Source organism: Natrix helvetica (assembly GCF_964273705.1).
Source record: "Natrix helvetica genome assembly, chromosome: 6".
Lineage (NCBI taxonomy): Eukaryota > Metazoa > Chordata > Lepidosauria > Squamata > Natricidae > Natrix > Natrix helvetica.
Window position 1 is genome coordinate 37,305,874 of NC_138553.1, and position 22,764 is coordinate 37,328,637.

The window sequence follows — 22,764 nt, forward strand, 5'->3', positions numbered from 1 at the left end:
AACTAATAACAACAAATTAAATTTTAATGTGTGCAAATGGAAATAATTTCATACGATATTGCTTGTCCATTTACCCCTTCTTCCACATCCCTAATCCCCCTTCCTTCCCTCCCTCCCATTTTATTTTAGGATGTATTGCATCTTGAGGTAGGGAAGTAGCTTAATGCATTTGGTCATTTGTTGTGAGAGATAGTACCTGGTGGGGAAGAGGACCTGGTGTGATGGATCACAGTGAAGCAATTTCTTAGGAAGGAGGGAGCACATTCCAAAAAGTGGAGTGGGAGATCAGATAAAGCAGAGTCTGGAGCTGGATAGGAGACAGAGAAAGAGAGTCTATGACAACTCTCCATAGCCAACTCACCACAGCCAACTTGCTGCAGCCAACTTGCCATGGCCAATTTGCCGCAGGACAACTCGTTCTGGGACAAGAGTTACACTAATTTTGAAGAAATAGTGGAATAGAATCATGAAAGAAAGAATGCAAAATTAAATGTGAATGACAAAAATTAAAATAATTTTTAATTACTGGAATTTTAAAGAATTAAATTGAATTTTGGATTGTCCAATGCAACAAATTGTCCCATGATGAGTTGGCCATGGTGCGTTGATGGTGGCGAAGTGGCTGCAGTGAGTTGTCTCATTTCGCTCCCTAGAATCTCCCAGAGTATACCCCTTAGAGTGAGAGTAGTAAGGGTTCAATCTAGCATCTATTGTGTGTAAATAAATACAGAACTGAACACTAGCTGAATTCTTCTATCCCATAGTTGGGCTTTGCTTGACATTACCACCCTAATAAAAATGTAGAATCCAGGGTTCAAAACTATCACTAGTTAATAGAATTCGATTCTTAATTCTTTTGTCCGTACATGCATAAGAAAAGTATCTATGAACCATAGACTGGTAAAGAAAGTAAAGGAAGCTAATCATTACTTTTTATGAATGCTTAAGAAAGTATATTTCAAATTGCAATTAACTTTTGGTAACATTTTGGCATTAGAAGAGATAATGTCATATTTGTAACCAATACCTGATCCCCGATTTTCACAAAATACCTCACATAATTTCAACGACTTGAACAAGTGCCTGTTGTGTATTCATGTTAGCTGCATCAAGGAGAAGAAGCATGTGCATGAACAGATGGAATGCTTCAGTTTGGATGATTATGAAAAACTGATAGAAATATGGAGTGTTCTTCAAAAGTCTCCTCGTGAAAGACAGCATGTCCTATGTCACATAGCTTCCCCCCCCCCCCATTGATTGGCACTGAGGGATGCTACTTACATGCTAAGCCAAATAGCATTGGAGTAGAAGTCACTTATCTTGGAAAGCAATAGTGTGATGAAGACAATTCATAATGTATTAGAAAATGAAAAAGCATGATCAGTGTCTGTGTTTTCCTGTATCTTGGCTATTACTTGCCATTCAAAGCTGAACAGTTAATGTCTGAGAAAGAGTAAAATGCAGATAAATATGCAGAACCAGAGAGACAGAACTTATCTGGGATACAGTACTTTATAATTAGAGACCTAACATCTTTTGATGCTTTCAATAGAGGGAAGAATGCATCATGAAGATAATAATGCATGTAAACCCTGTCTAAAACTCAAAATTGTATGTATGGGCTACTCCAATCTGAACGTCAGTCCTATAAAGTCAAAAGTTCATTGCATGAAAAAAAGTTGAAGTTTCAGTAATTTGTTTTAAAATAAGGTATCAAAATGCAAGTGGCACTGTTTGACTAGATAAATCACTAATATAGTAATTCCCCTTAAACCTGCTAGGGAGAATTTCTTAGCACTGCCCTGGCAGTGCAGTGGCTAGAATGCAGTATTGCAGGCAAACTCTGTCCACGACCAGGAGTTCGATCCTGACTCAGCCTTCCATCCTTCCGAGGTTGGTAAAATGAGGGCCCAGATTGTTAGGGGTAATATGCAAATAATGCTGACATTGTAAACCAGCCAGAGAGAGCTGTAAAGCATTACGGGATTGTATATAAATTTAAGTGCTATTGCACTTAATAAGACCCAATAAGAAATGCTTCTTGGTAATTCATATTCCTTCTTCAATGATTTATCTATTTATCTACCTCTGTATCTTTTAAAACATATCGGCCACCGACTCACCAGACTCTAGGTGGCTACAAAAGGTGGAAAAAAGATATTGTAGAAATAATTTCCTATCTTTTATAGCAGAGGTCACCAACCCCCAGGCCACAGCCCACTACCAGGCCTTGAGCCATTCAGAACTGGACCACGGAAGTGGTGGGCGAGTGTGCGCACATTCCCACTTGCACGAGCATAATCATAGACTGGTAAGAAAGTAAAGGAAGCTAAAAGAGAGCGAGCGAGAGAGTGCTTCTCTACCACTTCTGCAGAACCATCTCCTCTCTACCCTCCCCAGCTGGTCCACAAAGCTGGAAAGGTTAGGGAAACTTTGTGTTATAGCATCAGGAGACATTTGAAAGGCAACGTGGGGTTTTTCTTTGCACCTTTGAAAATACCTTTGAAAAATTTATCTTGTTTAGATGTTCCAGGTTTCATTACAATGCTATTTAAAACCATGCCTATTCCTAAAACCTGAATTGAGAAATAAAAGTTCAAACCTGAGATTTTTGAAGACTTTTTTCTATTATATAGAATGCTCTGAGTAGGTAAAAGGCATTCAAAATCTCCCAACAACATGATGACATTGGAACTTTAATACTTTTTTTCAGAATACAGTTAAGGCATCAGGATAGAAACCAGGGGAATGGTATCTTAAAGATGAAGCCATTTGGGTGACTTTCGGCCAGTCACTCACTCTTAGCTAACCTCCCTCACAAGGAGGTTATTGTGGGAATATAAAATGAGGAAGGAGTATTAGGCATGTTTGTTACTTAGAGTTATTTATAAAATATAATAGGTAGGATAGAGTGAGTGAATCAGTGAGTGAGTGAAGCAGGAAGGAAGGAAACTCTGCAAAGCCCACAGATTTTGAAGAAAGGATGAGGACAAAGCAAATGCAGCCTGATGATGCTCAGTAAAAATCCTTCCAAGTTAAAGAACAGTAAGTAATAGTAACAGTAACACAAATACTGGCAATTGTGAGAAAAACAAACAAGAAGTCTATTGGTCTATTTTTATCAGGTGGACTAAATGCAATAAATGCAATAAATAAGATAAAAGTGGCTTAAACCTGGTTATCTTGAGTTCCTGAATAACCATTGTTCTGATAATGTATGAAAGGCATCTATTATTTGAATTATACTAGAAATAATCACTAGATTTGAGAGAAGGTACTAAATTAAGTCACCTCCCTACTGAAGGCTTCCGTGTATCGCATTTTGGCCTCCCCTGCCCCTAGAAGCATTCTCCACCACGTGTCACATTTTTGGCTTCGGGGCACCTCTGTGCATCCTATTTTTGGCTTCCCTGGCCCCCAGAAGCACTCTTGCCGGCCAAAAACGGCCTTACCTTCCAGTTTTAGCCCGTAGGACTTGCCAAGGTAAGGCCTGTGCTCAGCCAAAGAGTGGGGGCCAGCGGGTGGGTGTGATGGGCAGGGCAGCCTCATGTTCCCGCGTGGGCCGGATTAATGGCTTCAGGGAGTCATAACTGGCCTGTGGACCATAGTTTGAGGACCCCTGGCCTAGACTAGTCCCTGCAGTTTTCTTGACAACATTACATAGAATCCTAGGGCTGGAAGAGACCTTGGAGATCTAATCCAACCCACTGCCCAATGCAGGAGACCTTATATCAACCCAGATAAATGGCTGTCAAATCTTTTCTTGAAGACCTTTGGTGTGGAGCAACCACAACTCCAGGAGGAAAGCTTTCCATTGATTAATTGTTCTCACTGTCATGAAATGTTTCCTTAGTTCCAGGTTGGATCTGACTTTAGCAAGCTTCCACCCATTGCTTCTTGTCCTGCACTCAGATGTTTTGGAAAATAAGTTGAACTTCCTCTTCGGTGTGACACCTCCTCAAGTATTGGAAGCAACTATCCCGTCACCCCAATCTTTCGCTTTGTTAGGCATATGTGGTTCTCTTAACAATTCATCGTAAGTTTAACCTTCAGACCCTTTATCATCTTTGTTGCTGTTCTCTGCAGTTTGCAGGGTCTCAACCTCTTTTTTGTATCATGACAACCAGAACTGGATGAAGTATTCCAAGTGTGGTTAACTAGAACACTATAAAGTGGTACTATCAATTCTCATGATCTTGATGCTATCCCTCTATTGATACAGCCTAGGACTGTGTTGGCTTTTTTGGCAACTGCAGCACAGGTCATTGCCAGCTTATATTTAAGTGGTGGTCCATTAGTTGCTACTGTTGAACTGGGTATCACCTATTCTATATCTATGCACTTATTTATTTCGACCTAAATGCAGTATTTTACTTTTCTCACTTGTTGGATAGGGCCCTATCTGCAAGTCTGTCAAGATCCTTCTGAACCTTGAGTCTATCTTCCGAAATATTATCAATTTGTCTGCAGTTTTGATGCAATGCCCTTCTATTCTCCATCTAGACAATTTAGGAAGATGTTGAAGAAGACTTGGTCCAAAACAGACCCTTGAGGTACCACACTGCATGCTTCCCTCCATGTAGGTCCTGAGAGAGAGTGACTGGGCTAAGGGGCACTTAGTTGGCTTCCTGCCTAAAGTGGGACTAGAATTCACAGTCTCCTGGTTCCTACACTGGTGCCTTAACCACTACACCAAACCACAATATGGCCTTAAATCCAACTGATTTCTCTAGGACTGTCTTCTTAGGAAATATACATTACATTTTCTTTGCCCTGAATTTCCTGCTGAACATGAAAGAAAAAGGCAGTATCTCAACATTTTTTTCAAAAGAAGATATTTTTATACATCTATATCATGTTTCCATTAGCACTTCTTTCCCTACATTAGAAATGTGTGGGCCTTTTTTATTAGAATGGGTGTGAATTTCTTGATTATTTAGGTTGCATCCTTACTGTTGAAGGTAGTAATGTGAATGCTGATGATATCACGAGATATTTAGGTATCTTTTAGGAGACTCCCAAGACATGGATTAGCTAGAAGGAACTGAAAGCATAGGAAAGCTACTTTATTCTTGAGGTACAACAGTATTAGAAATAGTTCTTGGTCCACAGGGTGAATACTTGCCAAGTGGAAGATTATTGCTTTTCACAGACTTATGTAAGAGTTGTTGTTCTTACTTTAGAGTTCTGTCCTGTTATTCTGGAATAAAGAGCAGGTACCATAGTTTATGAGTGGTGAGCCTTCAGCCATAAGACCACATGAAGCCTTCAGTTTAATTTCATGCATCTTTCAGCCAACATCAAAAGTCTGAAATGAACTTAGTGAGCAGTCTTGATCTTAGTGAGCTCAATGAGTATTTGGTGGTACCCTGTTGTTTGGAGCTAACTTAAGGATGAGTAAACACGAACAATGTGTGTTGGCCTATGTACAGCGTTTAATCTCTCCTAATTCATGCCCCAAATGGGGTAACTGAAGGCTTATCAGACCTAATATGAGGAAATCTTATCATGCTGGGTTACTATTGGCAGAAGACCACCCTGTAACAAAAATACCACGAAGTGAGAGAAAACATATCGGGGAGCAAATCCGTTCACTGAACCTGCTCATTCATCCAGGACGTGGAGGTGGGAGATGGATTGACTTGACTCAACGGTGACATGCACTCTTGCCTTCCCATTTCCCCCAGTTTTGCAATAACGTCTCCCCTCAATTTTTTTAAAAAAACTTTTCAACATGATTACAAAGCGAGCCGAAGCCTGCGGAGGTGTCTTCTTCTTCTACTACTACTCCCGACGTTGGTGAAGTAATCGAGTTTCCGTTTCGGCAGAAGACGAGCTCTGTCGGCTCCTCGTTCCTCCTGGCATCTTCGATAAGAAGAGGGCCGTTTCCTGTTATGTGCTCGGGACCTTGGCGTTCAAGACTGCGACGCCAAACCGCTTTCCTGGCGGTAATTGCTCCGGAAAAGGCGAGCGGGGGTGGGGGAGGAAAGCGAGCGGCAACGTTTCAGTGGAGCGAAAGTGGGTCGTAACAGGGAGCCGGGCGGCGGCGGCTTCGCTATTCTGGACGAGCAGCCTTTGGGCTGCCGGAGCTGACTCTTGTCCCTCGCGCGGACCGCTTCCCTTGGCCCGGCGGCTTTTCAGGAAGGCGCCGAAGGTGCGAGGCGTTCCTGGCGAGCCGGAGAGCCGCTGGGGGGAGTCTCCGTTGGTGCGCACCTCTCCAGCCGCTGTCTTTCCTACCCGCCCAAGAGGCGGGGATAGGCGGGCAGAAGGAGCCGAGCCGAGCTGGGCTAGTTTGCCGCTGAGAGCGAAGGCTCTGGGTCGGAAGGATCCCTCTGCGCGGGGAAAGGAAGCGGCGGCGACCATGCCTGGCAGCGATACCGCCGTGGCTGTAGACAGGACTTACTCCGACCCAGAGCGGCACCCTCGCTTCAAGTCCCGGGTAATTGCGCTTTCCCTCCGCTGCCTAGTCTGTCTCGGCTCCTCTTCCCTTCGAGGCTGCCGAGTGAACAACTCCCCGCGTTCCTCCTGCTGCGTTTAATTCGGGACAGCCTCGCCCGCCGGGGCTGCCTTAATCCTGATATCGAGCGCGCTCCCTTCTGCGACCGACTGCCTGCCTTCGGTTCTGCTCCGTAGCCTCCGGGTTTCTGGGGTTACCGCCTGTCAGCGTCCAAAAGCGGCTCCGGTCGGCATGTGGGTTTGCTTCTGGGGTGCTTCGCGAGTCGGGTTTCAGTTCGCCTTTAGGGGCGAGCGGCTGCGCGGGATCCTGGGCCGTCTGCATTGCGCCGCATGTGGTTGCCTCTTAGCTGTGTGCATTTCGGACGTTACAGGCACTCACTTTGCCGGCCTGCTGTAAAAAGAGCTAAAAATAAATCGGAGAAACCTCTGGAGAGCTTATTTCCTCGCCTTTAAGGTTTCGATTTCAGCGCTCTGCTCGTGCTGAAGTGGTCGAAGTGTCCTGAAAATTAACTCCCTGAGTTTCACTCTCTCCTCGCCTCTTTAGTCTCTTGTGTCTGGCTAGGAATCTGCATTCTGCAGGCATTTTGTAATGGACTTTAATCAGAGAAGAGTGATTTGTGGTCCTTAACGCCTTCAGAAATTGTGAGCGACTTGAATTGTAATGGGGAGAGAGAAAATTTATAAAATAAATGTAGAGGAATTGTATTAATTGACTTCATTTCAATTATTTAATTTAATTATTTTATTTATCTTTATTATTATTTTTGGTCTGGTGCCAAGAGCATTTTTCAGTAGTCTGACTTTTCTTTGGCGTAATATAAGGTCCAGTATGACTTTCCACTGAAAACAGTTGTCCATCCCTGCTTTAGCTGACAGTGTATGACAATTTCAAACACTGAAATATCTGACTGGTACTCATGGAATGCAGGGCTGGCCAGAATGGATGTGATCTGCATGATTGAAATGTGCCAGCTCAATTCAGATTTGACCAGACCAGTGGCATGTTGGGTGGGGTGGGGGTTGTTCAATGCCATTTTTGAGAGCTAATTTGTTTTTGCAAACATGAACCTCTTTGGGAATATTTTAGAATAAGAAAATGGGATGAAGAAGAGATTAAACCTGCCTTTCCTAATGATGTTGTCATAATAAATACTGGGAAATGTTGCCAGGGCTTATTGAAAGTGAAGATTGGGAATCCAGCAATGCCATTCTTACTACTCAGTCACTGACAGTGATTTTTGCAGCCACATGCTGTTTCTCAGAGAGCATTATGTGCAGTGACTTTTCCATAATTATTGTGAGGCAGCAGTGAAATAAACATTCCTAAAATCTAAAATCATTAGTAAAAATGCAAGATGGTGCTCTCCAAATATGTTAGCCTGTAAGCATTTCCCTACTGCTCAGTTGACATGCTATTGGCCTATCCTTGAATTAGCAGAAAATCAAATGGCCATGAAATTTGCTTTCCACAATACCAAGCCCTCTCCTGCTTCTGTTTCATGTCAGTGCAGTCGTCTGACTTCGCTTCTGGGTGTGGGATGACATAGAGCCGGGATGGCGAACCTATGGCACGCATGCCACAGGTGGCACACAGAGCCATTTGTCAAGGCATGCGACTTCCGGTTTGCTCGTAGGGTCGTTTTTCATCCTCGGGAGCGTTCAGGGAAGCTCCTGAAGCCTGGGGGGGGGCTGTTTTCATCCTCCCCAGGCTCCTATAAAGCCTCTGGAGCCTGGGGAGGATGAAAAAAGCATGCATAAAATGTGGGGAATCACCTGTTACGCGTGCATGTGCATTGGGGGTGTCGCACATTGCATTATGGTGCGGCATGCCCACACACGACCCTCCTGCGCTCCCCCCGCTTATGGCTCGCAAGCCAAGAAAGGTTCGCCATCGCTGACATAAAGTAACAGATTTGATTCAGTCTGAAGTTGTCCTTGGACAATAATAATAATAATAATAATAATAATAATAATAATAATAATAATAATAATAATAATAATAATAATAATAATAATAATAATAATAATACTTTAATTTATAGACCGCACCCTTTCCTAAACAGGACTCAGGGCGGTGATGGAATAAGAGGAAAGATGTTACTTCAACACAATAGCAGCTCAGGACAACTTAAAGCTGCCTTACCCATGGGATGGCCCTAAAGTAAAAGAAACATCATAGGGATATGGCAGAAATGTTGTAGAATTGTTGAAATATCCCACTCCTTAGAAGTATCCACTGAAAACAACTGCCCATCCCTCCCTTCAGCTGACAGTGTACGACCATTTCAAACACTGAAATATCTCGCTGGTACTCCAAGAATGCAGGACCAGCCAGAATCCTGCTTATCATATGCATGCTAATTAAAACCATATTGTTTGAGCTTGATTGTTGGAGTGCTTTGGTCTGGAGTTGCTTCTGGGGCTTATTATATCACATGTTTTACTTGTTCTTGGTTCTCTGTATTGTATGCTTTAATTTGTTGTTATCTGCCCAGAATCTGCTAGAATTGGGATGAGATTTAAGTACTGGAAATAAATTAAAAACAAATAGCTAATGTAAACATTACATAATGGCAGTAGTAAGAACCTATAATGGTCTTAGAGAACCACCATGGGAGACCAGAGGAAGAGCCAAAGCCCACACAGTGGTCTGATAAGAGAAATCTAAGTCGAAAGGAAGGATGAGGGGTGAGAAAGTATTTTTCAAAAAGTGAAGTCAGGGAAGAGGGGGAAGCGCTTTCAGACTTGCAAGATTCTGTTACTGTAACTTTACAATAAAAGTAGTATTAGTACTCCTAATGGTTATGACTTCCTATCTGGACTATCTTGAAAGGCTGACACAATCCTATTTTTTTTTTCTGCTGCCAAGTGCCTATATTTCATGTTCCCTATCCCTGCAGATTTGCTTTAATGGGTCCTGATTCCTCTGATGTGGTTTGGGGCATGCAGATCCCCAAAGTGAAAATCCTCTTGTGTGAGTAAAAGGGAACGCTTGCTTATTGATGGACATTACACAGAAATTTAAAGAGAACATTCATAGAATACCTGTTCTTCAGTAAGCATTGCTTTATTAATTAATTGATTACATGCTATCAACTTTTAATGGCCAAATAGATTTTTTTAAAGGAAAAATCTGACACATGTCTTCCAACAGGCCACTCATTGCCTGTGTAGCTGAGTTCAACTATCTCACTGCTGGTCATCTTTTTCCTTCTCCTCTGTCCTCCCCTCTCCTCCTGTCCCCTCCCTTTCCAGCACATGAACCTTCTCCAGAGAGCTACATTTTCTCATGTGCCCAAAATATGATAATTTCAATCTGGTCATTTGTGCCCCAAGAACTCTGGAGTGACCTGTTCAATTATCCATTTCATTGTTTTCTTGGCTGTCCACCATATTCTTAGGAGTCTTCCCCAACAGCAAAGTTCCACAGTGTAAATACGCTTTCTAGTCTGGTTCTCCAAACTCCATTTTTCATTTCAGTAGAATGTCACAGGGAAAACTGTTGCCTCGTGATTCTGATCTTTCTAGATTTAGACAGATCACTGTTTCTGAATATATTTTCCAAGACTTTCTTTGTTATTCTACAAAAATAAAAGGAATAAATAATATAGTATTATCTATTTTTTTCTTGTATAGTTTAAGTAAGTGATAGTTTAAATACTAATGTGAAATAACCCTAAATTGGAAACATTTGAGATTTTGGAGAAAAGTTTGGACTAAGATTATATTAGGCTAGCATTTGCTTCACCGCTAACTGCAAATGGGGCAAAGGCTTGATAACTAAAAGGAATCTACTCAGTAGGTAAAACTATCTCTGTTTAATTAAATAATAATAATAATAACTTGTTTCTTTGCATAAATATTTTGCCTCTTTCTAAACTGAGGCTACTGCTTCAAAATAGATGAATTGCAAAGCTTGCAAATTGCTTGGATTACTTATCTATGTTGGGAAAAGTTAAGAATCTTCCTCTTCTGAAACCTCTTTTTGGGCCTTCCATTTCATTCATATACATTGCATGGATACGCAAATATTTCCTACTAATTAAATATTTAAAATAAACTCATTTGCATGCCTTTGATATTGGCACATTACCTTAGTAGCATCTCTACTCCCTATGTAGTAATGGAGACAAATGATTCTGTAATGAAATTAACATTTATTTTTGTTAACTTTACCTAGGAAATACATAGATTATGTTGGTGGGAAGTGTTCAATATTTCTCCTACTTTCACATTTTCTGAGATTCTGTCCAAGGATATTATCCGTAGTGGAGAGGGAAGGTATTACTTAAAAAACTGGATAAAATGGGTTATCCTTCATGCCAGCTTTGTATTTATGAGAAGCCATATGATACTATTTCTTAATTTATGTAAATGGAATTTCTGTGTAACAAGATCTTGGCACAGAGAATATTGTGTTCATGCTTTTTTTGAAATGAAGAGATGACAGTCCTAATCTTACTTTCCAGAGTAAAAGCTATTTTTGTTTAGAAAGAAGGGTTATGGAAATGAATAGGAAGACACACAAGAAATCTGCTAACACAGATGTGTGATCCAAAGAATTAGAAAATAAATATCTTCCAGATGGAGTAATGGAAGAATCCAAATGTTATTAACATTATCACCAGATTGACAGATGAATATATAGTTTCAACCTATCTATAACAACTGTTGTCAAAATACATATTGCAGCTGTTCCTTTTGCTTGAAAAGACATCTCTTTTTAAGAGACAGCCAAGAAAGTCATATTATGTATTGTTGATATAATTTATAAGATCTATTTATTATCTATCTATTATGTCACACAACACTGCAGGATTGTTAGGAAGTTCTTCATTTTGAAGCAAGATTCTGTTTTGCCTTGTTTTGTTACATACTTTTGAATCATTCATGGTTCTGATGAACTGAATTTTAAAATATTCACTTCACCAATGCTTTAAAATTAATTTTTCTAATTAATATAGTAAAATATTAATTGTGGGACATAGATTAAATAAGAACCCTTCTCCTTTTCATTATTACATAAGGACTGATTGGGCTTCAACACTTACTGCTTGAAAATTAGTGAGTAGTTATGATCAGCCTCTCCTCTCCCCTTCTCTCCCTTGGCCTTGCCCCACAGAAGCCTCCCCTATCCTATCCCCTTCTCTCCCACAGCCTTGCCCCATGGAAGCCTCCCCTATCCTATCCCCTTCTCTCCTTCAGTCTTGCCATACAGAAGCCTCCCCTATCTTACCCTCTTCTCTCCCTCAAGGTGGTCCCATTGATCCTCTCCAAACTCCCAGCCAGCAGACCAGATGAGTCACACACTGGCCACGCCAAAGTGGCAGCTATAATAGATAACTTTTCAGGTGGGGAGGGGGGGAGTAGAACTCCTTAGCATCAGAGCATTTTAATAATAATATGAGAAATACTAATGATCTGATGGTTGTTTCAAAAAATCCTTTCTAAGCTAGCACCTATAAGCCAAGAGGAATATGTGTCACATTTCAAGTTTGTAGACTTTACGGTTCTGGAGATTTCATGATCAGAATGTAAAAACTAGCATTGAAGAGATGTTTGCCTTTATACATCATTGATCAATTTGGCCATTGCACGCATGATAGGCCATCCACCCTCCTTCCACCTGTAATTAGTTCTGTTGTTTTCACTTCAGACATGTTAATCAATGGAGGCTTAGCTCCTGTTGCTTCCTTCCCTATCACACACAGTTTGGGCTACTCATCACCAAGGAATGATGCTGAGCTGTCCGATGTTGCTTTAACGGCATTCTCTCTGGCCCCCTCCCACACATCCCTCCTCCATATATTATGAAACCATATATTTCTTGGCTGTTCTTAGATATTTTTTCTATCCTCAACTTCTTTGTATGATTCTTTTGACAGTTTGCAGATAGGTACTATTGGAAAACGTAGAAAGACTCATAGCTGGCAGACATTTCTGAAATGATATGCAGGAAACGAAGGAACACTAGTTTGCGCTTTTGTCATAGTTGCTGTCTCTATGCAAAATGGTCAGGTGTGATGCCAGCTGGCATGATGCCTGTATACTCTGGAGGTTATTGGGTTTAATCCTTGGAGTAGACTTTGATTTATTTCTCAGTACTAATGTTTACACAAAAGTCATCCTGGTATATTTAGATATCCAGTTTCAGGATTATAGCATAAAAGTAAGCAAGTGTTGCCAGTTCATGAACTGACTGAGTAAGCTGTTTTTCAATATTGTAGCTTCTTCATTTCTACAAGAAGCTTTCTGGTCCCTTTTTTTTTCATTGCTAGCTATCCTGATGGATGAGGACATGTCCAGAAACCCTTACCCCAAGCAGCCGCACTGAGTCTCAGAGCAGCTGTGTAAAGCAAATCCAGAAGAGAAAAAGAAGGTGATGTGGTAAAAATAGTCACATATCAGAAAGCTCACGAGGCTTGTTTAGCCTCTGGCATATAATTATCATCAGAATATTCCTAGGCGATTATGCCTGTTGACCAAATAGGAGCAACCCACCTTCTGTTTTAGATAAAACATTTGTGGTTCTAATAATGTGTTAATTTTCTCAGCTGCTATCCTATCCTGGAATTCATGTGGTGGGTAAAACAGTTTTTCCCCCAGAATTGTCTATCACAAAGCACTTTGTCATTTTCTCACCATATGTCCCAAAGTATGACCTGGAAAGCTTCTTTTATGCCATTGCCTTGATTTCATCTTGAACCCGTAGCTGAGACAATAAAGTCATTCTTAGTTGTTTCAGCATTAAAGTGGATTTTCTCCTTTAGAAGGCAAAAAAAACCCCAAAACCCAGTTTTGTTGGGTTGTGTGTGTAAACGGATGCAGTTCACTTAACATCCAGTTAATGTCGCAGTCAAGTAATCCCTGAGAAAAGAGATCTTGACGCTACCACACATTTTAGGCTAATATGGGTACACCCATATTTGTCATTTTGATTTGTAGGCATTCTCTTTACAGGACCATTCTGAGCAGCAGGAGAATCCAGATCTTTCAAACATGGCTTCCCCCCATCCCCCACCCCACCCCATCCCATCCCATCCAAGTCTTAAAAGCAGAGCCCTCAGAGACCTGGATCAGCCTGCACAGCAGCTGACTATTGGTGATAGTGGCAGGAGTGACCTGCCCAGTGAAGTGAGAGGTAGAGCTGATTCTTCTGTTGCTTCAGAGTACAGATATTTGCAAACCTTTCTGCTTGTGCTTGAACTGTTTTGGAAGGTGGGTTTAGCTTTATTCCAGAATAGTGCTAAACTGTATCAGTTGCCATCTTCTCTTTAAACTCATCCATGCAAAAGGCTTGTGCAATATCAGAGGGAGTTTTCCTGCGACTAAATTCACTAGTCTAACCATCTTTGAAATTGTGACTCCTCAGCTGTTTCTATCCTTATTACATGAGTGTGATTGGTGGATGCTTTCATTCCATTTAGTGGTGTCTCGTGGGAAGGGAAGGGAGCCAAGGGAATCCATCTCCATCCCTGTATATTGTAATCCGTGACAGCATGATTTTGGGGTAACCTGCTTCCTTTAACCTGGTTTATTAATGAAATTCCAGACTTCATTCACACAGGCTAAATAAAAATAAAAAGCACGGCATGACTTAATGCAATATGTGAATCCAGTTTTGATTGATGATTCTGCTTTGGGAAGAAATTATGGAAACGGTTCTGCTGATCTGCTTATTGTGATTTTGTCACAATGTTTAAAAGGAAAAACAAACATTTTATTTATATTTTATTTATTTATTACATTTATATGCCATCCATCTCGCCAAGAGGCAAACCTAGGGAAGCTTACAATCAAGTAAAAGCAGCAAGGTAGAACATTAAAATAATAAATGATAACATTAAAATTTAATTAAAACGTAATTAAAATTAACAAAGATGTCAAGGAAGGGAGCTAGATGAGCAGAAGGTGGAGGTGGAGTATTATCTCATCCATGACATACCCCCCAAAGAGCCCCAGAACAAATGGCAGAACCAGGCTTTCAAACTCTTTTGGATTCCTTTTGAAACGAAATCCGTAATAGATCCAAGATCATTCCGTTTTTACAAATGCAGAATAGATTTTATTACTCAAATATGCATTGAATGGAGAAAAGTGTTTGCTAAGTCCCCACAGCGGAACGATGGAAGCCATCTTTCTAAAAAGTCACCCTTAAAATATAGATTGAAATCTTGATTTAGGCAAATAGGGACACATTTCCTCCCTTTAATATTTTAAATTGTCTTTAACATATAAACAAAAGAGGGGAAAATATAATTAATATGTTATTTTTAAAAATAAAAAGTAATAATAATAATAAACTAACCAAAAGAAGAAAGAGAAAAAGCAGCAGAAGTTCTAGCTGCAGCTACTTGGTCCCATAGAACTGAGTAGAGATACTCCTGATTTTTGGTTCTTTGATTCTTTGGTATCCATTAATATTTGAACCGCCAGATCCAGGTGTGAAACTGGACAGAAATGGAGAGAGACAGAAATCTTTGAATTCTTTGCTGATGTATAACATTCACCCATACTTTTGCAGACTAGATCTTGTAACTGTAATTACCAGTAGTTTATAGAACTGTTGCACACAATCACTTAGTCCAGGGCAGGGGTGAAATTCAGCAGGTTCTGACAGGTTCTGGAGAACCGGTAGCGGAAATTTTGAGTAGTTCGGTGAACCAGCAAATACCACTTCTGGCTGGCTCCAGAGTGGGGTGGGAATGGAGATTTTGTAGTATCCTTCCCCTCCCACCCCATCAAGCCACGCCCACAGAACCGGTAGTAAAAATAAATAAATTTCACTACTGGTCCAGGGGTCCCGAACCCCCTGTCTGTGGACCAGCACTAGTTCATGGCATGCCAGCAACTGGACCGAACATATGAACAAAGCCCTATCCATGGGATGCAGGCAGCACACAATACCATGTCCTCTCCGGTCTGTAGAAAAAACCTTTATCCACAGAACCGGTTCCCAGAGGTTGGGGCCCTTTGACTTATTCAATGAGAAGTTTATTGTAGCATGAATTTGTTTTGTTCTGCAATAGAAAAAGCTGGGTTTAATTTTGCTTCACCACTCTCTTACTTTTCTTTCATTGCCTTTTTTCCTCTTACTTTAGGTATCAATTATTTCCTGGTTTAAAGTATGTGCTGAGCCCAAAGCTCTTTTAAGAGTTCTCAATTCGATGTATTCTTATTAGATTATTAGATTAGTCAGATCCTTATTTGTAAGAAGGATTAGGCCACATTTTTCTAATTTAATTAAGTTCTTATGTGGAAAGGGAAGGGAAAAACCCTGCCATTTCAATTTCTCACAGTGATCAAGAAAAAACATTAACTTGAGGCATAGTTGAAAATAAGTTAGTTACACATGAAAATAGCCAGAGCTGGCATTTCTGAGTACTTGTAAATAATGTAATAATATATACATATACATACAAACATACATACACACATACATATATACATACAGTGCTATACTGCTTTGCTATATGCTTGTCCCTTTCTTCTTAGTTCTCGGTAAAAGCTACTATTTATATACAAATTGGCTGCATTAGATACTTTGCATAGTACAGGAAGTTTCCCACTTTCACAAGATGGGTTTCTGTTTTAGTATAGCTTCTCACTCAGTATCTTTAATGGTCTCAAAATAAAATGGAAAATTGTATTTTACAACTGTAATGTGCAAATACACAGAACATTTGCTTTAGTACGGCCATAAATGGAATATCCAATTAAACTTAATTTTTTATTCAAAGCATTTGCAAATGACAAACATCTGGTGAGACCCAGAAGATGGGCCTTTTTTGTTATGGTGCCCATCAGGGGTGGGTTTCAGCCGGTATGGACCGGTACGGGTGAACCGGTTGGTGAAATTTAGCATGCCTTAGTGTACTGTACCGGTTTTTCCAGAGGCCCCCAACAAGCCCATGTGGCGTGCGCTGCCCTCTTCTCTCTGATAGCCACCTCGTTTCCAATGAAGGTGGTGGGAATCCATGCAGAGGGAAAAAATTGCATGGATTCCCCACCCTCTTTGTTGGAAATGAGGCGGCTGTCAGAGGAGAGAGCAGGGCACATGCCCGTGAACTTGTCCAACAAATCCTCCCCTCCTGTTCCTTCTTTGCCTGTTTGAGCAAGCCACGCTGGGCTCGCTCCCTTGTCTTTCACAGCCACCTTGTTTCCAATTGGGGGTGGGGAAAAAGAAATCCATCTTTTTCCTCCCTCTCCATGGATCCCCGCACCAATTGGAAACTGGCGGCTGTGAAAGACCAGGGAGCGCACCCCGCGTGGCTTGTTCAAACAGCAGAAGAAGGAACAGGAGGGGCATTCCATGCAGGGTTTTTCAAACAGCCAAACTCCCCTCCTGTTCCTTCTTCTACTATTTGAACAAGCCACACGGTGCACGCTCCCTTGTCTTTCACATCTGCCTCTTTTCCAATTGGGGGGAATCCATGGAGATGGAGGAAAAAGATGGATTTCTTTCCCCCCACCCCAATTGAAAACGAGGGGATTCCAGCAGTTGCGTTTTGCCTTGAGACTTGCTGTCCCGGCAACCCAAAGGGGACATTCTCCCAGCAGCATCTCAGGTGCTCCCACCCTTAGCTGGGAGGGAGTAAAGACAACTGGGCGCAATATGGCTCCTCCCGACTCCCATCAGATCATCAGGGGAGGGCTCATGCACCTGCTTGCTTGCATGGCCTGCATACTTCTAGCAGGAATGGGAAGCGCAGGGATCTTAATGTAGTAGGGCAGGGGAGTCTAGAGTGGGAGGTTCTTGTGTGGCAAGAGAAAAAGTTGCCTGAGAGAGTTGCAACTTATTGCAAGAAGCCTGCATTACCGGGAGCAGCAGCAGCAACAGTGGCTTCACCGCCACCCCCGTGTCCACCGTCCTCCTTGGAAGGCTCGCGGCCATTCGCGCTTCTCTTGGGAGGTGACCGCCGGCAGAGCCTCTGGGTGGAAGGTAAGTGAAGACCACAATGGCAGGAGAGGCTGGCCATCCCTGAAGCCAGCTCTCAAAGAAGGAGGCAGAGATGAGGCCCGGAGCTCGCTTCCCTGCCTCCTTCCTCCGAGAGCTGCGGGCGGCAGGGAAAACGAGGCTTCTTTGCCAGTTTCCCAGCTGGCAAAACAGAAATGTTCACCAATTGGAAGGTATGTGTGTGTGAGAGAGAGTGGGGGGGGGGTGGGGGCGAGAGAGAAAGGAAGAGAAAGAGTAAGAGAGAAAGAACTGAAGGAAGGAAAGAAGAAAAGAAGAGGAAGAGAAAGGAAGAAAGAAAGAAAGAAAGTGGGGGAGAGTGACACAAGAAAGGAAGGAAGGAAGAAAAAAGGAAGGAAGGAAAGAAAGAGGGAGAGAGACGAAAGAAAGAAGGAAGGAAGAAAGAAAGAAAGAAAAAGAAAGAACTTATGATTACAATTGAGCCCAAAATTTTGGTTGCTAAGCAAGAGCGTTATTAAATGAGTTTCACCACATTTTACAAGTTGGTCAGTCCCACCCAGTCATATGACCACCAAGCCATGCCCACAAAACAGGCCACACTTACAGAATAGGTTCTAAAATTTTTTGAAACCCACCACTGGTACACACCCTGTAGAACATCCTTTCCCCTGAGATAAATCTAGCTCATCTTTGGCAGCTCCTGCAGCTTGGGGATCTCACGGGAACTAGAGAACTGATACAAGGGCTACATGTTCATTCTATTGAAGATGATCTTTTTTAGTTTTTCTTAACAATATTGATTTCTTAAGCGTGGAGTACTTAATTGTCTGTTATAATGGTTGTTTTTTTTAATTGTACACTACCCAGAATCATATTTTTGTGATGAGCAGTTATAAAAATATGAGGAATAAATAAAGTAAATAAAAAGTTTCCCCAGACATACATAAAAAGGAGAGAAAGGACAAAAGAACAGCTTGCTACTATGCACAGAGCTTGTTCTATGCTGAGGCGAAGAGAAAAACTGACAGAGTAGCAATAGCACTTACCGCTCCACAGTGCTTTACAGCACTCACTGAGCAGTTTACAGAGTCAGTATATTGCCTCCAACAATCTGGATCCTCATTTTACCAACCTCAGAAGTATAGAAGGCTGAGTCAGCCTTGAGCTGGTCAGAATCAAACTCATGGCAGTGGGCAGTCAGCCTGCAATACTGCATTCTAACTATGCTACCATGGCGCCTTGACAGAAACCTGTCAATTCAAACCTTTCCCACTTTACACTTTATTTACAAAACTGTAAAGCCATCATTCCTGCTAGAATAACTGCCACAGTGACTAAGCTTCAATAGTCCATCCAATTGGAAACTGTCTGCCCCAGACTTGGAAAATCTTTAATATTTCCAACCGAAAAATGGTTTGTGGGTGGTTCCTCTTGCCTTACAGCTGAGCCATAAGTGATCTGCTCAGTTATTGTAGAGGAAGATGGCATACACGGTGCAGTGGAATAGAAATGATATGGAATAATTCCCATTTATATCAAACAAATTGTGAAGGGAATAGAGAAACTGTAACCCGCCTGGACAAAATATCTGTTTTCCTCTGAGATTTGTAAATTAAGATGTATTTCCCACATCACGGCATTATCATTAAAAAACTTATACCCTGAAATTAGTCTGGCCCCAATCTTTGTCAGAAAAACCTAAAGGGATGGTTTTTTTCCTGGACATGTGGGTTAGCAGGTTAATCTGAGTCCATGGGATTTTGTTATTTATTTTTGGGTGTATAGTGGTTTGTTATTGTTTGAAATATTTTGGAAGCTTTTTATTGCATTGCTAGCCACCCAGAGTCACTCTAGTGTGATGGATAAGTCACATTAAAGTATTAAATAACATAATATCTATTCCAATGCGACTAAACAAATTTTGGGATCTTTTAAAATGTAAAATATAGTACATACAATGTCTTCTGACTCTGCAAGGCCCAAATAAAATTTAAGACATTTCCTATTCTTTTACTTAGTGATTTTATTACAGTGTTCATGAAAGTAATGACACTGACTTTCAAGATAAATATAGTTTTATTTGTATAAGCCAGGTATATTTGTCAGGCCTTTTAAGCTAATAAAATGGTAATATATGAGTTTTGAATTTCCACTATCCGAACAAGTGAATATTACATCAGCTATGGCACATACTTTTCAAGCCTGAGGTTAATTTTTAAACTGCTGAGCCATGCTACATTCATAGGCCTGACAGACATTTTGAATCTTCCTGAAGCTAGGATTGGAGCTGCTGGAGAGAAGGAGGGGGTGAGTCACAAGACAAAGACACTGAGGTGGGGGCCCTTAAACTCCATATCATTTGAATCTTCCTGAAGCTAGGATTGGAGCTGCTGGAGAGAAGGAGGGGGTGAGTCACAAGACAAAGACACTGAGGTGGGGGCCCTTAAACTCCATATCATTTGAATCTTCCTGAAGCTAGGATTGGAGCTGCTGGAGAGAAGGAGGGGGTGAGTCACAAGACAAAGACACTGAGGTGGGGGCCCTTAAACTCCATATCATTTGAATCTTCCTGAAGCTAGGATTGGAGCTGCTGGAGAGAAGGAGGGGGTGAGTCACAAGACAAAGACACTGAGGTGGGGGCCCTTAAACTCCATATCATTTGAATCTTCCTGAAGCTAGGATTGGAGCTGCTGGAGAGAAGGAGGGGGTGAGTCACAAGAGAAAGACACTGAGGTGGGGGCCCTTAAACTCCATATCATTTGAATCTTCCTGAAGCTAGGATTGGAGCTGCTGGAGAGAAGGAGGGGGTGAGTCACAAGACAAAGACACTGAGGTGGGGGCCCTTAAACTCCATATCATTTGAATCTTCCTGAAGCTAGGATTGGAGCTGCTGGAGAGAAGGAGGGGGTGAGTCACAAGACAAAGACACTGAGGTGGGGGCCCTTAAACTCCATATCATTTGAATCTTCCTGAAGCTAGGATTGGAGCTGCTGGAGAGAAGGAGGGGGTGAGTCACAAGACAAAGACACTGAGGTGGGGGCCCTTAAACTCCATATCATTTGAATCTTCCTGAAGCTAGGATTGGAGCTGCTGGAGAGAAGGAGGGGGTGAGTCACAAGAGAAAGACACTGAGGTGGGGGCCCTTAAACTCCATATCATTTGAATCTTCCTGAAGCTAGGATTGGAGCTGCTGGAGAGAAGGAGGGGGTGAGTCACAAGACAAAGACACTGAGGTGGGGGCCCTTAAACTCCATATCATTTGAATCTTCCTGAAGCTAGGATTGGAGCTGCTGGAGAGAAGGAGGGGGTGAGTCACAAGACAAAGACACTGAGGTGGGGGCCCACGCGCCTAACGGCGCGCGAATCATATATCTATAAACCAAAATAGCAATAATACATTCTGGATTAGTGTGTTTGAGATTGTGATTTTATTTATTTCAAAATGACTGGCTTAGTTCAATGTAATAGCTGTTTTGCACCTGTCTTTCGCAGTACTCTTTTCAAATTTGGATACTGTCCCCTTTGTAAACAAATTACGAGTCTACATAGGCAGATTACCTATCTAGAATCTGTAATCTGTGCTCTCCAAGCAGAAACTAGGTGTCTACGTCAGCCATTCCACTCTATGGTGAAGCCACACTATCAGCCCCCTCTACCACAAAGATCTTGCAGGAGAAGAGCTGTCTGGACAACTGTGGGATCTGGCAGGTTGAGAGCTGTGAACCATAAACCCAAAGCTTTTGCTGTGACCCAGCAAAACAGATATAGTGCCCTTGCTGACCTTAATGGGGACACTAAAGAGATAGGTCAAGGCAGTTGTGATAATGATGACTCAAATAAGCAGGGGATCGTGGTCCAAAACGAAGAACTTTCTTCGGAAAGGCGAAAAGGGGAACCAGGTATCACACATCAGTCGCAGAAGAAGATCAAGGTATGTAAAAAGAGAAGTCACCTTCTGGTTGGTGATTCAATCGTAAGAGATGTTAATTTAGGAGAGGATACGGAGGTTTTAAAAGAGGTCAGGTGTCTGCCAGGTGCTACTGCCAGCAGAGACAAGAGGCGTATTCTTAAGATAGTCAAGAATGCAAGTAAGGACTGTGACGTTGATGCTATTATACATCTTGGCACTAATGATCTATCCCAGAAAGATGTACTTTCTGTGCAGAATGATTTCCAGAACTTGGGGTATGAACTTAATAGTATAGGTTGTAGGCTTATCTTTTCAGAGGTTTTACCTGTATATAAGGAACAAAAAGGGAAGGGCCAGCGTGTAGCAGAGTTTAATGTTTGGCTAAAGGAGTGGTGTAAAAGGGAAGGCTTTGGTTTTATTAGTCATGAAGCCTGTAGCTGGTCCAATGAAAAACTGTACAAAAGAGATGGGTTGCACCCATCCAAGAAAGGAACTGAGTTACTTGGCATTAAATTCACAGATTTTCTTGATAAACATTTAAACTGAAGAGCGGGGACAGAGAATTAATAGATACAGAACATCTCTGTCCCCAGCAAACTAAAATTCATAGGGTTATAAATGCATGTAACATAGATGTGTGTGTGGGTAAGATTATCACTCCTGCTGTCAAGCAAAACCAAGCATGTAATAGTGATTGTCATACCATGTGCATGAATCACACAAGTGGCAAGAAAATAGGGGCAGTCAGGCATAATACAGGTTATGTAGACAGTAAACACAAGGTCAATCAAAATGGACTCAAATGTCTATATACCAATGCACAGAGCATGAGGAATAAACAGGGAGAATTAGAAATTCAAGTAAAAGAGGGCAGATATGATATTATTGCCATTACAGAAACTTGGTGGGATGAAACTGACAAATGGAACATACAGCTAGAAGGATTTAAATTATTTAAAAGAAATAGACCAAATAAAAGAGGAGGTGGAGTTGCACTATATATAAGAAATAACTATGTCTCTACAGAAATAGAGCACAACAATAATGAGAACTATCTTGAATGCATTTGGGTCAATATTAAAGGTTGTGGGGGAAATGACATTGCCATAGGTCTATACTACAGGCCACCCAACCAAGCAGAGGAAGAAGATGAACTTTTTGCTAGTCAGCTAACTAAGGTATGTAGGAAGCACACCACAATAGTAATGGGAGATTTTAACTACCCTGACATCAACTGGGAAACAAACTCTGCACCAAGTGGAAGATCCAACAGGTTCCTAACAAACCTAGCAGACAACTTTGTTTTCCAAAAAGTAGAGAAGGAAACAAGGGGATCAGCCATACTGGACTTAATTCTCACTAACAGAGAGGAAATGATAGAAGGTGTTGAAGTCATAGGAACCCTGGGGGCAAGTGACCATGCAATATTGGAATTCAACATTATCCAAACACAAGTAGTAGAACAAAGTCAAACTAGAGTCTT

At 41.6% G+C, this 22,764-nt stretch overlaps 1 protein-coding gene across 3 annotated transcripts in view; it reads left to right on the forward strand.

Annotated features, from left to right (window-relative positions):
* The window catches only part of TMCC3 (transmembrane and coiled-coil domain family 3), a 120,759-nt gene that overhangs the window by 60,156 nt on the left and 37,839 nt on the right, over positions 1-22,764 (forward strand). Inside the window, exon 1 of one of the 3 annotated variants that reach the window (XM_081957708.1) lies at positions 6,243-6,439. The exons of the other annotated variants lie outside the window; for them this stretch is intronic. Coding sequence (XP_081813834.1) covers positions 6,362-6,439 — 78 coding nt within the window. The 5' untranslated portion in view covers positions 6,243-6,361. Of the gene's footprint in view, positions 1-6,242; positions 6,440-22,764 lie in introns of those variants that run through there. 3 annotated transcript variants of the gene reach the window in all.